At 35.3% G+C, this 15,410-nt stretch overlaps 1 protein-coding gene across 1 annotated transcript; it reads left to right on the forward strand.

Annotated features, from left to right (window-relative positions):
* The first annotated feature begins 1,085 nt into the window (after positions 1-1,085).
* LOC121324663 (neuronal vesicle trafficking-associated protein 1-like) lies at positions 1,086-15,314 on the forward strand. Its single transcript, XM_041266773.1, has 5 exons — positions 1,086-1,291; positions 1,606-1,787; positions 2,509-2,625; positions 9,088-9,186; positions 13,249-15,314. Exons 2-5 carry the CDS (start codon positions 1,656-1,658, stop codon positions 13,441-13,443), a joined length of 543 nt encoding a protein of 180 aa, XP_041122707.1. The 5' UTR covers positions 1,086-1,291; positions 1,606-1,655; the 3' UTR covers positions 13,444-15,314.
* The last annotated feature ends 96 nt before the right edge of the window (positions 15,315-15,410 follow it).

A 15,410-nucleotide genomic window follows, 5' to 3' on the forward strand; every position in this document is an offset into this window, starting at 1 on the left:
GGACCTTCACAGTAATAAACACCAACATTTTTTTTTTTTTTTTTTTTTAAAGAAAGTTAGAAAATGTTCATAATGGGGTACCCTGTACCTCTGTACTTCACAAGAGACTATGGAACACGACTATGTATGTGGGTTACTTGCATTTTGTAATGTAAGGTGCGATTTTGTCACCCTTCCCTGACGAGAGAATATTTTATGAAGAAAATACCTTGTTCATGACGTCATCAAGTCGTGATACTATTACTAGAAACTAATTTCCATGCTACATGTAAACCTCACCCTTGTTACTTTTCATGTGATTACCTGCAGTGTTATAACTTCTCAACATCCCAACTCACATTCAGGGTTCTAGTTTAGAAAACGTCCCATTTTGTGCTTTCCAATTACATTGGTTTTTCATATTGAAATGATACTTGCTCTTCATTTTATACAGCAAGCGTCCTGTTAACAAATCCTGAACTTTAAAGACAACTGTAGAAGTATATTTTACAAGTTGACGAACACTTACTTAAATAACTATTTTCTAAATGCCTTCTGTGTGCAATACCAATATGTGCAGATAGGGGGCACCAAGCCATCCAGTTTGCACCATCCAGTACTCAGTATCTCTGTTGGGTGAAAGGATTTGAATGACTGCCAGTTTATTCTAAGCTGTAATAATCAATAATGTTTCCTTCTTTTCTCGGTGCGCACACACTGTTCTCCATTTCAGAAGTCAGGGTGTAGACAATCAACATCTCCTTAGACACTGTCTGTGTTTTGATATTTTCAAATATTATATAAAAAGCATTTAATATTTTCAAACGCAGGTGTGTTTAATGAGTCTGTTTTATGGCATTGGTTATAAGGTCACGTTCCGGGGGTAAACTTGTCTTATAGACTACGAGGATCAATAAATACAGCAATACGCTGTTTATACATTTCCCTATATTAACAAAAGTAGAATAATGAGTCAACATATGTGAGCTGTATAGGTGAGTCAAAACAAAAAAAAAGAAATGTATTAGACCTTTAAGATTGCCCGGAACACAAAGACCTACTCCACATGGTTATTATAATTACTACACACAGGAGGTCGTGATGCTGTTGCATCACGAGGGGTTCTTGTGTGCAGCTTCTGTTCCAAAGGCTGCAGATCTGCCCAAGGAAAGCAGCTGCGTCATAGCAGCATCGCTGATACAAAATTAAACCATAAGGAGAAGAACATCGATTTATTTAGGACACCCCTTCAAACACACATCGGCACTCACTTTATTCAGACACCAGAAGGCTAGGAGCCCAATTACTCGTGGTAAGGATAATCTGTATTTTAGTAAGTAAGTGAATGCATGCGGAGAATCATGCTGTAAAAATATACTGAACAAGGTTGTTTCGGCTATGCGGTTTTTAGGCGTTTTTGTTTTTTGTTGGCAATCGGGTAAATTTGGGTTGGTTTAGAGCCTATGAAGTTTATTATGATGAGGAAACTTGTAATGAATGGTCCATGTATTATGTATCGTGATGTTATACGTGTTGCATATATTTAATTATTCAATATTCGTCGCATTATTTAAAAATTACCAGATAATTCAATGTCAAAACCTTTCATCGCTGTTTTCCTTGTAGGATTGAATTAAAATAATTGAAACTGAAAATATTAGATTTTCCTCGGAATAATGGTGAAATTGGGGAATCATTTTTGTGACAAGAATAACACCAAAGTGCCCATCTCTGAAGATGGGTTTGATACCATCCCCCTTATCACACCCTTGGATGTCAGTCAGCTTCAATGCCCCCCGCCTGATAAGGTAAGTATTTTATTTTGATAGGTTGATTTGTCATCTCAATAACGTACAGGTCACACACCATTTTTTTCCAACCCCTTAACATAAATTCAGTTCAAATAAAGCAGCTGTTAAGGTATTGTCTTGAACGATTAATACATTGGGGCGGGGGTGGAGGAGACGCTAACTAATATCAACAAATACAACTATAATGGTACTAAAGACATGTTAAATTAAACAAATTGAACAAGAAAAAAAACATTGAGGTTTAACATTTATCAAAGGGTTTATAAAATGTTTTCTAGTACCAGGTTACTATTTTTAAGCATGTTGATTAAAAATATCTCTTTGGTAATTTTATTATTATTATTATCATCAATACCAATATTAGTTCTTCTTCTTCTTCATGTATCTTGCTGGTTTGATCTTAGATCCGCAGGCATGTACAATACATGTAGTGGTTCATGTTTGTCCCAAACTAGTTCACATTTACATTTCTTTGTATTAAGATGAGGCGCTGATGATGCCTTCTCTCAGATGATTTTGGAAGCTGCAGTGCAAAGCTACACAGACTTTCAGACGTGTTGTCTGATCTCAAGGTTTTGCTTCTGCCAGCAAACACATTAAATGTGTCACACAGCCATGTTTTTTTTTTTTTTTTTTTTTTTAGCAGTTGTGTTTGTCTTAAATGGTGATGCTTAAATTTTATTTTTTGCTCTTAAATGGTGATGCTTATTTATTTAAGGTGGTGGTAAAAACTAAAACAGAATATGACGGTGACCACAAGAGGGGCAAATTCCACAACCCTAAAGCAGCAGAATTTACAATAAGCATGACTGAAGGTGTCTCTGATAGTTTTAAGGTAAGCCATATATTTGCTTAATACAGTTTTCTGTTTTTTTTCTTAAGCTAATCAGACCGTTAAATATTTGAATAATAATAAAAAAATAACACTTTATAAATTATTACATGTTAAATCATGTTTGTACTAAATTATCAAATGTTATTTACAATAAATCTTTATACAGACTCCTTAAATAATATATATATATATATATTATATATTATATAATATATATATATATATATATATATATATATATATATATATATATATATATATATATATATATATATATATATATATATATATATATAACGTTTCCGTGTGGTCCCGCCTCCCGTTAGGGTTTGGTCCCCCGCCTCACACAGGGCGAGGCAATCCACACACAGGCGGAGGGCAGGCGCAAACCCGGGACCTCTCGCACTAAAGCATAGGGACCGAGATGACCGTCGCCATAACCTACGACTGGCAGCGGTATTGGCGCTATGCTACGTGCTAGAGGGCCCAGGTTAATGCCGCCCTCCACCTGTGTGTGGATTGCTCGCCCTGTGTGAGGCGTCTGCCTGCGGGAACTGAGATCACAAACTGTATATATATCATAGATATATATATATATTATATATATATAAGTATATTTGTAAACCGACTCCTGGACGAACACGGAGTTCGTTGCCCCTTTAAAATAGACCCAGGACACAAAAAATTGATTTTTTACGGCGCTGACGCACACTTTTTAATAAACACAGAAATGAAAACAAAACAAACACCTAGCTCCCTCTTGGAGCTCTGACTAAACATAGACTGGTTCCTCACTAAACCACAGGACGGCTAAGCCGTTTACCTGACAAACACCAAAACGGGCTTCTCTCAGCACTCTCTTCAATACAACTGGACACACACGCAGTCGGGCTCTTCACTCACCAGCCCCGATCACTCTGGCTGCCTTTTTAAATACCCTGCACCTGTCTCTAATTTATAATTACGACCAGGTGCCGAGGATTAACTAAATCATTAAAACAATTACACAATTAAACCCCATAACACCCAAATGTGCATTCTCACAAGGTTTTTAGCAGGGAAGGATTTTAACCCCCTCCCTGGTACCTTACAATATATATATATATATATATATATATATATATATATATATATATATATATATATATATATATATATATATATATATATTAAAAAGATACCAGCACAGAAACGTACAGCTACAATATATACAACAAATAAAGTGCAGCTGCTGAAATATAATGAAGTTAGCTGTATTTAAATTACCATTTTTTCTAGGTTGTTTCTTATTTTATGTTTGTATGTTGCTGAAGCGGGTTTTTTAATAACCTGTACAGTCTCCAAGGATCTGAACCCACGCTGTTTGGTTGCTATGTTAGGTTGCTAGGTTACTGAGTCAGACAGAGCTTGTAGAGAGAACCAGCATCTCGGCGGGATTCAAACTCAAATGTGAATGCAATGTTTCTGTATAGAATGTTATGCTTCATTATACTCTTTAGACAGAGTTTTAATTTGGCGTTCACAAATCTGGTTTACTCTGTTGACCGTATTGTGTTTTTGAGTAAGGATGATCTGTTGCTTCTGATAAAATTATTGTAAATACACTTGTTAATAGATTGTGTTAGCAGCTATTACAGTTCCATGGTGCCTCTCGAGTTCTGCTGTCCAAGAGTTAATGAATGCTAATTAGATGTAGTCAGACGATTCTTAACTCAAGCACCTGCTCCTTAAATATAAACGAACGTGCATAAAAAGATGATTACAATAATACTGTAGGTAGCAGGATATACAACACATCTCAAATTCAGATACAGTTTTTAAATAATTTACAAAAGTAGGAGAAGAAATTTGAATTTGTTTGTGTAGCTGTTATTTTACTAAAGCAGTTAACTTAAGAAGGGGCAGTTTTAATGATGTCATTTTGTTACAACTGTTCCTTTCCCCCCAAAGAACACAGTTTCAATCAATGCCAATGAGCTTCTTCAGATCAAATTGAATGTAATCTGTTGACACTGTTAAATCTGCATTGAGAATAAAGGGAAGATAAAGGTACATTTATCTGTAGAGAAAAAAAGAAAAAAAAAACAGCAGAGGGGCAGATATTATAGGACACACATCAACATGGCTGGTAATGAATAAATTAAATAAATCGGAGCACTGCCTGACTTTAAGTAATTTTCTCATTATCTAATTCAGACAACAGCCTAATCTTTAATATGAAAAATGTGTGTCAAAATCAATGGTGGGTGCAAGTTGAGAAATTACATATAATCACTACATGATTAATGGCAAGTCTTTTGGGCGCCAAACCAATCATTTTAATTACAATGGTATTTGCATCAGAAAAGACATTGCAGAAACCACTTAAATGGATTAAAAGTGTTAACAGTGATACAGAATATTGCTTTTCTACAGCTTCTGTAATTCATAATTAGTTTGGTAAACTCTCTCATATCATCTTTAGGTTAGCAGTCTTCAAAAAACTAAAATTAAAAAAATATAAAAAAATACAAGTATACAAAGTAGTGTTATTCAAGAGACAGGATGATGGCAAAGGATATTACTAAAGTGACTTAATGCAGTCCGGTGGCCCAGATCTAAGCTTGCGTCCCTAAAGAGAGTCGCCCTCTAGAGGTAAGGAGCTGCCACTGACGCCACGCTACAGATAAACCACAGAGAAGGAAGGAATTCCAGATCACATTTTCTCTGTCTTTTAATTAATTTTGTATTTTATTTTAATGTTTTGCTCACCAAGATATCTAATTTCCTAGAGGGTCTTGGAGGACAGCAGGCAATTAAACTGTTTGGAACAAACTCATCCATTACAAACAAAATACATTTGTTAAATATAATAAGAAAAAAGGACTGAAATGACAACAAATAGACTTAATACAATCTAATTTAGCAAGCGTATAACATCTATAAATATTTGCACAACCCATGCAGGAAATAGCTATAGAAGTTGAATCTAGTTCATGGTACAGATTATTAGATTATTGGCTAATTGACAGCCCTAGATCTAAAATGCAGTGTTCACATACATGTAAAATTGTATGTACTTCATTGCAAACTTGACTGGCTGGTTTATATATATTTACATTCCCTACAGATAGTTTTGCTGCAGACTCACAAGCTTTATCTGTATTCAGAGCTTCCTTGCTACAGAACAAAGTTAAAAACAAACAGCAGGGATTTCTGGATGCTTGATATAAGCTCACAGACACAGACACCCAGCAAACTGAGACTTGCAGATTGTGTTATACCTTAAATCTATGCACCACTCAACCCAGGTTAAAAACCCTGCTGTCCCTTATACTGCGTCTCCATGTTCATTCAGCCGACCCGCATTGTCTGCTAATCTGGGCTGCCCCTGATTATTTTGGACCATTCCCCAACAGGATGGGTGGAAGTACATCACAACACTGACCAATCACTGAACGAGTGGGCTGAAACATTTCCTTACCAGCTAGGGTGGGCAGGTCTCTCCGTGCTTTAATTTTCTTGTATCGTGTTTGTTTTTTGTAACAAAAAGCTCCAGAGGATGTTAGGATAATTAGAAACAAAGCAACAACATCATTAACACATGAATGCGACCTTTAACTGCAAGGCTTGCTGGGAAAGAATCCTTGTTTATCTGCTGTAACTTCGATGCACAACAACAGGAAATTGCCATTTTTAAGACACACCATATTATTTAATATAGATAGGATGAGGCCTCTACATAAAGTATCTTCAGAGTATAGCAAAGCGATTTGGAAATTTCCTTACAATTACGTTGAAGTTTTGAAATGGCGCCTTATGATTTATTTTCATGACTCTGAGACTGTCCCTTTGACATTAACAGATATCAGCGTGCTCTGTGCCTGAAGATAAGCTCCATATGGCATTGTTCATAATCTATCAAACAGATGTGCTTATCGACTGCCTAGCAGCAGTTTAGTAAAATCTTTGACTAGATCTGATTATGTCTATTACATTTTTGTAGCATAGTCTATAATACAGTGACTTTGTATATTTTTTACATTCCAGTGCGAATGCACAGCTGTTAGGAATAAAGGTAAGATAAAGATATATTTGGACTGAATGTGTATTAATCACGTTTCCCTGAGTTTTAGTAAATCTTTATCTGTATTGTAAAAGTACAGTCAAAGGTTTAATTAAAGTGATGACAGGTGCCATATTTCTAGATGAAAGTGCATCAATTCCTCACAACAATATACTAGTCCAGAGATTCCCGCAGACCTTCGTGTCTCCTAGGCTGTTGTGGGGAATTGTTGACGGATCATCCACAGTGTCTGACATTCTAAATTTCAGAGGGAAACAGGGTAGACTAATTGGACACTCTGCATTAACAAATGAGGTTTAAAGATGTCTGAAAAGCATTATCTACCAAAGGCTTTAGTTTGCGGCATCTGCTAGTGAACAGTGGTATTTCAATAATAATTAAGCTTGCTACTATTACTTTTTTTTTTGCTAAATCGACGATTAATATCTATGTTTATTTTAGAAAAAATGTACTGTTTTTTTTTTCGATTTTTATTTTTCAATACAAGCAGGGAATGAAATCGACCTTCATGCTTTAAGAAACTGAGAAACGTCTCATTTAGTGAAGCCCCTTTATCATATTCAATATGGGCCCGCTTCGTCCTGCCGCGGAGACGTCTTGCAGGGTATTGTGCACAGTACTCATTAAGCATTTTCCTCTTGCGCCCCATTTTCAAATCAAACTAGTAACTGTCACCGCATACCTAGCAAAAGCCTACCTACACCCTAATAAGCTAATTTCAAAAGTAGGTGCTTGACAGTCATTTACATGAATGAAAGCATTCTGACGCAGCTTCAGTCAACGAGATCTGTCAGAATTGGGTGAAATGACAGTGACAGTGAAACTATACAGATCAGTGAGATGATTGACAGTCCCCTAGCCATTCAGAGTGGAATGGAGACGGGACAGACAGCAAGTATAAAAACTAAACAAACTATAGATGATTTCTAAATTGTTATTTTTGGTACAAAAACAAAAAATAGTGAGTAGTTTTACCGACATTTATCCTATGTGCATTTATTTGTCAAACTCGCATTTTTTTGGAATTTGACTGTTTAACAAGTTTTACCGATTTCATATCGAAAGGTAGCAAACCTAATAATAATCCTTGAATCATGCAGCACCCTCTACCACGCAAAACATTCAACAACACACTAAGCTTGATTGTGCCACAGATAATAATGGCTCATTTGCAGGCACGGGGAAGAAGATTTTAGTTCTCACTGTATTCATCTCCTGAAACTAGAGATTGGTTTTTGCCTGCCTAGTTGCTTTGTCTATTTATTTCTAAAATGATCAAATACTGTGTTTTTTTCATGGTAGAATTAGTCCCCCAGTAAGTGACTGCATACTACAAAGCGAATGCAATTTTTTCTCCACGAAATTGTTGTTCAGTGTACTGGCATAACAACAGAACTGGCACTAGTGTTTGCACTAATACAATATGACTGCTAAGGAGAGTGCAGCAACTGCAGTATCTTTAATGTATTAACTAGTGTATAATTGCATCGGTATAAGAATATAAGAAAGTTTACAAATGAGAGGAGGCCATTCGGCCCATCTTGCTCCTTTGGTTGTTAGTAGTTTATTGATCCCAGAATCTCATCAAGCAGCTTCTTGAAGGATCCCAGGGTGTCTGTTTCAACAACATTACTGGGGAGTTGATTCTAGACCCTCACGATTCTCTGTGTAAAAAAGTGCCTCCTTTTTTTGTCCTGAGTGCCCCTTTGTCTAATCTCCATTTGTGACCCCTGGTCGTTGTTTCTTTTTTCAGGCTGAAAAAGTCCCTTGGGTCGACATTGTCAATACCTTTTAGAATTTTGAATGTTTGAATTAGGTCGCCGCGTAGTCTTCTTTGTTCAAGACTGAATAGATTAAATTCTTTTAGTCTGTCTGCATATGACATGCCTTTTAAACCCGGAATAATTCTGGTCGCTCTTCTTTGCACTCTTTCAAAGCAGCAATATCCTTTTTGTAGCAAGGTGACCAGAACTGAACACAATATTCAAGATGAGGTCTTACTAATGCATTGTACAGTTTTAACATTACATCCCTTGATTTAAATTCAACACTTTTCACAGTGTATCCGAGCATCTTCTTGGCCTTTTTTATAGCGTCCCCACATTGTCTAGATGAAGACATTTCTGAGTCAACAAAAACTCCTAGGTCTTTTTCATAGATTCCTTCTCCAATTTCAGTATCTCCCATATGATATTTATAATGCACATTTTTATTTCCTGTTATTATAACACCTGTATGTCACCTTGGATAAAGGTGACTGCCAAATAAATAAATAATAATAATAATAAATAATAATAATAATAATAATAATAATAATAATAATAATAATGAACAACCAACTTAAAAAGTACAGTTGCTTGCCTCTGTAGTGAATTGCTTGGTTTCTGTCTTTGCAGGTCACACTGTTAGTGCTTTTTGCCCTGGCTTTCCTAACCGGTGTAGTGTTTCTGGTGATCTACAAAGTTTACAGCTGTCCAGAGGGATTTGTCTTTCAGGTAAATCTGCAAATTAAACAATGTGAAGCTTTTTTCTTAGCTGCACAGCAGGCAGTTACCAGCACCCACGTATATCAACTCAGTTGTTCTAGAAATACTTTTACTTACTGTTAAAAGCGTGATAAACATTTATTGCAACATTGGTATCCTTTTTCTTGTATCAAGTTGTATCTTTTGGTTCTTTATAGGAGTTTTATTTGTTAAACATTTAATTATTATAACAAAAAAAAAAAAAAGAAAAGAAAAATGCAGTCTGTGGTGTGCTGATGAAAGGCTGTGATAAAGCTGTGCTTTAATAACCTGGAATTGTCTCTTTTCTTGCATTCAGCTCTTGTTTTGAACTTTCTAATGAAGGACATTTTTGTAAATTAAATGTGAAAGCATGATTGCTAGTGTTTGGTGAGCGCTTGGCATTTGTCTACATTTAAAAAAAAAAAATTCTATCAATATCTTGTGCCTTTAGCACCCCAAATTTTTCTTCCATAACGTTTTTACAGTGTATTATATCTTAATATAATAATAAATGTTGAATATAAAAGGAATTACCTTAGTTACTGCTGCATATTTTTAACAATGGTTAAAAAGGTTAAACAAATTAAATACAATGCTAAATGTTATTTCTATTGTCTTATTCTTTGCTTTTTAATATACATGGTGATTAGAATGTAAGTTTACCACATGAGATACTTTCTAACCACTCTTTACTTTGGGATACATTCTCAATTTATTTACAATGGTATAGAAGGTAATAGAACGCAGGGATCTGTATAAGCCATATTAAAGGGGGAGAATAAAAATTAAGCAAATAACCGACACATAGTCATCAAAATGAGCAGGGGACCCTTGATAAGATTGCTCACAATAACAAGTAAGAAAATTGATTTGGTTAGTACTCTTTTAAGTGGTTCTCGATGCAAGAAAAATACCTCTGGGGTTCTTTTAATTTTCCTTTTTCTATTGTTTGTGATGTAGAGTTAGTTGATCCATTCTGGAAAGGATAGATTAATCTGAAGCAGGGGTCTGACATGGCTGTTACAGCCGGAGAAATATAAATTAATGTAATTCTTGTAGACAAATGCTATCTGCCTTCTTCAGGGCAGTCAAGACATAATGTGTTTTCCTTCTGAATATGTAGGCAGACCTTTAATGTTCCATGGGCTGGAATTTTTAAGCAATTCAATTAAGAGCTCTGAATCAAGGGTTTAAGAGGTTCATTGCACAATGTTTCCAACCCGCTAGTGTTCTAATTTACTTCCATAAAAATCATTACTTAACTATAGTAAGTAATGGGGCTCATATATGCAAGTCTAGAGTAAGGGAGGGAGTCGGCTGTGAAAAATCCCCTACACTGAGAGAGATCTGGCCATGCACGATGTAAATGTACAACAAAAATACAAAGCAACCTAACACATTTGTAGACTGAGCAGATTCCCCCAGATAACAGATTAAAACCTTCCATAATCCCCTGATGCATCAGGTTAAAGCACTAACACACCAGGGTTTAGAGAAACTAGGGCAGTCAGTTTTTTTTATTTTTTTATCAGGACATGTTGGCCTAATTTTGGACAAGTGGTGAAAAAAAAAAAAGACATGTATTTGTAATACTGTACTTCTAACAATTCTAGCAGGGAATTAGACAAAAATAAAAACAGGGGAAAACATCTACACTTAACTTGATTACACAACACTGAATATATTACAAAATATGTGATTACTCCTGTAAATACAGTTGCATAACATCTAGGAGCTGCTAGTTTTTCCAGTATAGAGTATTCCATCTGTGGCAGACCCATCTTTAGCATTTTGACTATAAACAATCAAAAAATCTTGAGATTACTAAAGCTGGCCAATCACATGTGTAATGGCACATTTCCATTAGTTACACAACTCAGTCTCTTCAGTAGTCTAAAAATCTGTTATCCAGTCAGCAACTGGACATTACACAACAAAGATCGGATGTATGATGTTTTCTTTACAATTGAGATTTATAAATTAATTCATCAATCTCCAACAATTCTCTGACAGTATAATCATAGACTTTATGTTCAGCCTATATGCTGTTATTTTTTTATGTGGTTGGAGGTTTAAAGAAATACATATTGTGGCACTGTGACTTGCTAAACACCTCTGCAAATGACAGACCAAGAGCAAAAACATATGCTTGGCCACAAAAATTTCTGCAGCTGCAGATCTACACCACACACAGTAATTATTGGTGCGTTTACATTGGCTGTTTTTAGGACGGCTTAGGGCTGTCTCAGGTCTTTTTTCTGCAGTGTAAAATCTTTATCGGGGTTCGAAAAACGGGCAACTAAAGATGTGGCTCAGCACCAGCTTAGGTCCGTCGGAAAGGAAGTGTAAACTCACTGGACTTTAGGACAGCTCACGCACATGAGTGCCACTCGGCTCCTCCCCCATGGAATCAAAACAGGAAGTGGCGTTGCAGCATCACAAAAAGAGAAGGACGACTTGAGACACAAGCGTCTTGAATATTTTAATTTATTAACAGTTTATATTGGGGAGTATTTGTAAATATCTATGTTTTATTATTAAGTTGTCGTCAAAAGTGTACCTACCCCTGTTAGCTTAAAGTTAAAATTAGCGGTTGTCAGAAACAAACTGTTAGCGGCGTGAACTGGGGAGAGCAAGAAAGCAGAGTTGTCATGGCGTTGTGGGGTGAAACTCAAATCCAGAGTGCACTAAGTGGAAACACAAAATAAATACATATACAGAGAAATAGCGGCAGATCTGGCAAATGAAGGTCTATGCAACCCACAACCACTACCCCTCGCAGGAATTTATCCAGAACAATGAACGTACACCTGCTCCTCTGCCAGCCTCACCTCACACCTGGCATTGTCTGTGAAAGTAGTCTCTCAAGCACTGTAAGAAAGACAGATCTGTGCAAACCCCTCTCTGCACTTTTTGATTATAGTTGATCTGTTACACAACTGCGTTTTATATGTTGTGGTCTAAGTTTTATTTGCGGTCTCTGTCATTTTTTTTTTTATTTTTTTTTTTTAATAATTACAAACAATTTAGATAGTGTACTTATATAACACATTATTATTATTATTATTATTATTATTATTATTATTATTATTATTATTATTATTATTATTATTATTATTATTATTATTATTATTTATTATTATTATTATTAATTTGCAGTAGTGTTTGTAACAAGGCTAATTTGAAAAAAATTAAATTTGTTAACTGCAGTTTTATACAGTAAGTGGTTTTTCCGGTATTCCTGTGGCTCCTTAGCCAATTTTAACTAAAAATAAAGGTCTTATGCATCATACAATTATTGATATATACAAGGTGAGATAATATTGCTGAAGAAACAGAACCGAGTTTGTTTGAAAACAAAAGGCTTTTTATTATTACAGTAATAAACAACAAATTTACTCTTACTCAAGGTGAAATCCTTTACATAACAAATGGGTCAGGAACTGCTTCAAACACTATCTAAACAAATAAACATTTTTCTTGCAGACTCTTAAGAGAAGTATATATTTAAGACCGAGTCCCCACAATATGAACGCGACACTGTATTGTTTGTTTGTAATACCACTCTGCCTCTTCCGCCTGCGTGGTTTGGGGAGAGGAAAACCCGTCATCCCTGCAGTGGTTGTTATGACTTCATAGAGCACGTATTGTCATTTTGATGGTACGCGTGTGCATTCGGACCTAAGCCGGCTCGGCACAGCCGCAGTGTAAATGCTACGTGAATGATAATCTCTGCAATCAGTCTGACCAGATGGCTTAGGCCCGAGGTGGCAGTGTAAACGCAGCATAAGAGAACAAAAATACAGGGTTATTCAGAATTTGTGCAAACCTACATCAAAAAAATGTATATTACTCCAAAAGTGCTGTGATTGAAAAGAAAAGTGTTTTTCTGTGATAAACTGATACTGTTGTACTTACCAAAAAAATCATCTTGCAGCATTAAGTATGTGTGTGAAGAATTATGAATTGGAGTACCATACAGCACTTACTTACTGAAATGTATGGTAACCAGGAGTCCAGATATATTTCATTAATTTATTTTCTTTCCAGCACAACCGCTGTATTCCAGCTGGAATAGACAGTTATTATTCTGAACAAGACCCCAGCGCCCGAGGAAAATTCTACACTGTTATTAACCACTACAACGTGGCTAAGCACACGCTCACTCGCTCTGTATCACCCTGGATGACAGTGATGACTGAAGAAAAGGTATCTGAACAGGAGACAGAGACTGCAGAGAAATAAGCTTAGAAGTGAGAGCTGCTACAAGATTACAGGAGTCACACATGCTGGGCAGTAATACTGTATAAATGGGAGCTTTTAACTTTAAATATAACCATAAGCAGCTATGACATTTTATATATATATATATATATATATATATATATATATATATATATATATATATATATATATATATATATATGTGTGTGTGTGTGTGTGTGTGTAACATTTTTTTGGGGGGGTCTACATAACACTGCAGATTTTAGGCAATAGTTGAATAATTTTCATTGTTTAGCAGGAAATGAAAGATTCTGTTTCTATTAGTAACCCACATGTTTATCTTCTGTTCCAAAGCCAGTAGCACTGTAAAGACAAATGCATCTTCATTTGAGATGACAATTCTAGCTCTTTCTCAATGGTTATAATTAAAGTTGACTTTCAAGACAAGTGGATATATGTACAGGGCACTGTCAGTAATGGATTATGTTGTATGAAGAGGGGAAAAAAAAATCTGTTAATTTATTTTCTTATTTATCTTGTTTTATCTTTCCTGTCTTACTACTCGCTACTGTTGATAATTTGCAATTGATAATGAAGTTCAGTCACACAACGCGTTTGATGTTATTTTATTAATGCAGACAGCATTCTATTGCTTCTCCACTGTGGCATGTAGTGAGGATGTTCACTGGAATACAGATTGGTGTACTGTAGAAAAGGGCAAATTTGGTCTTCATTAGGTAACTGACATTTTTCAAACTGTTCCTTTTCAATTGAAGTGTTGGTTGATTTCCTCAGCTTATTGACTCACGATTTGACTATTTTAATTTATAACTTGTTAGGGAAGAGCCCAGACCTAACTAAATACAATACCATGAAGAAATGTTACACAAGACCGTTTCAAAATATATTAACGTGTTCAACATACAAAGTGTGAGTGCATAAGTGAAGTAATACTATATTTTTTGGAGATCTGCATTCCATAATAAATAAAGTAAATGCACATTATATTGAATATTAGTAAAAACAACAATATACACAACAACTTCTGTGATTTTATTTACAGGATGATTTCATTATCCTGCCTTATTACTAAATCAATATAAAACACATTAATTAATGAAAATTAAGACCATTACCATAACTTGTGGTTTGTTACATTACTAAAAGCGTCCCATAAGCCAGAGTACAATTGTAGCACGCCAAACACTTTATCAAAATGTCAAATTAGATATGCAAGTTCTTTGTGAAGGGCTGTAATGTTAATGGATTGACAAGGGAAAAATGTGTGTTGCAGGGCTGTGCTGAACCTTCATAGCTTTAATAGTTTTTGACAACAGCTGTATTTGAATACAGATATTCATCATTTTCCTTTATGGTTCCTTCTATATGCTGTTTGTAGTGGAAATGTCAAAAGTAGTAGTAGAACTCAAAGAAAACCCACAAAAAAGCACATTGCATTCAATGAATTCCAATGTCATGTTTATTTGTTTAGGTTAAATTAGTAGAGACAGCGCATTTTATGCTTTATTGCTTTAAGAAGTGCATCGTACATTTTCTTAAAACAAGAGTTTAGTAATTGCTCATCTTTGTTTATTAATGCGCAAAAGGCTTGATATGTCACTGAGTGGTAGGACAGGCTTTAATGTGCTGTGTGCTGTTGTAAAGTGTCACGCTGCATGAAATGCAATAAAACCAGTGCCAAACATTTTACCTTGCCTAACAAAAGGCTCTCACAAACCCATTTTAAGCAGGTCATGTAGTTTTTGTTGATAATCAAAATTGATAAAAAATATACTGTATACTTTATTGAATGTAGTGAAGTGAAGCAATTAGGTTGTAACTTTTGACATTTTCACTTTGTGAAAAATAAAGTCTAAGAATGACAAACGATATACATGTGTAATTACTGCCTCTAAATCAAAGTAGACCACACAACCGGATTCATTTCACTGACTTTTAATTAAAAAATGTGCAATGTTTTTCTTCTG

This window comes from Polyodon spathula, chromosome 1, assembly GCF_017654505.1.
Source record: "Polyodon spathula isolate WHYD16114869_AA chromosome 1, ASM1765450v1, whole genome shotgun sequence".
NCBI lineage: Eukaryota > Metazoa > Chordata > Actinopteri > Acipenseriformes > Polyodontidae > Polyodon > Polyodon spathula.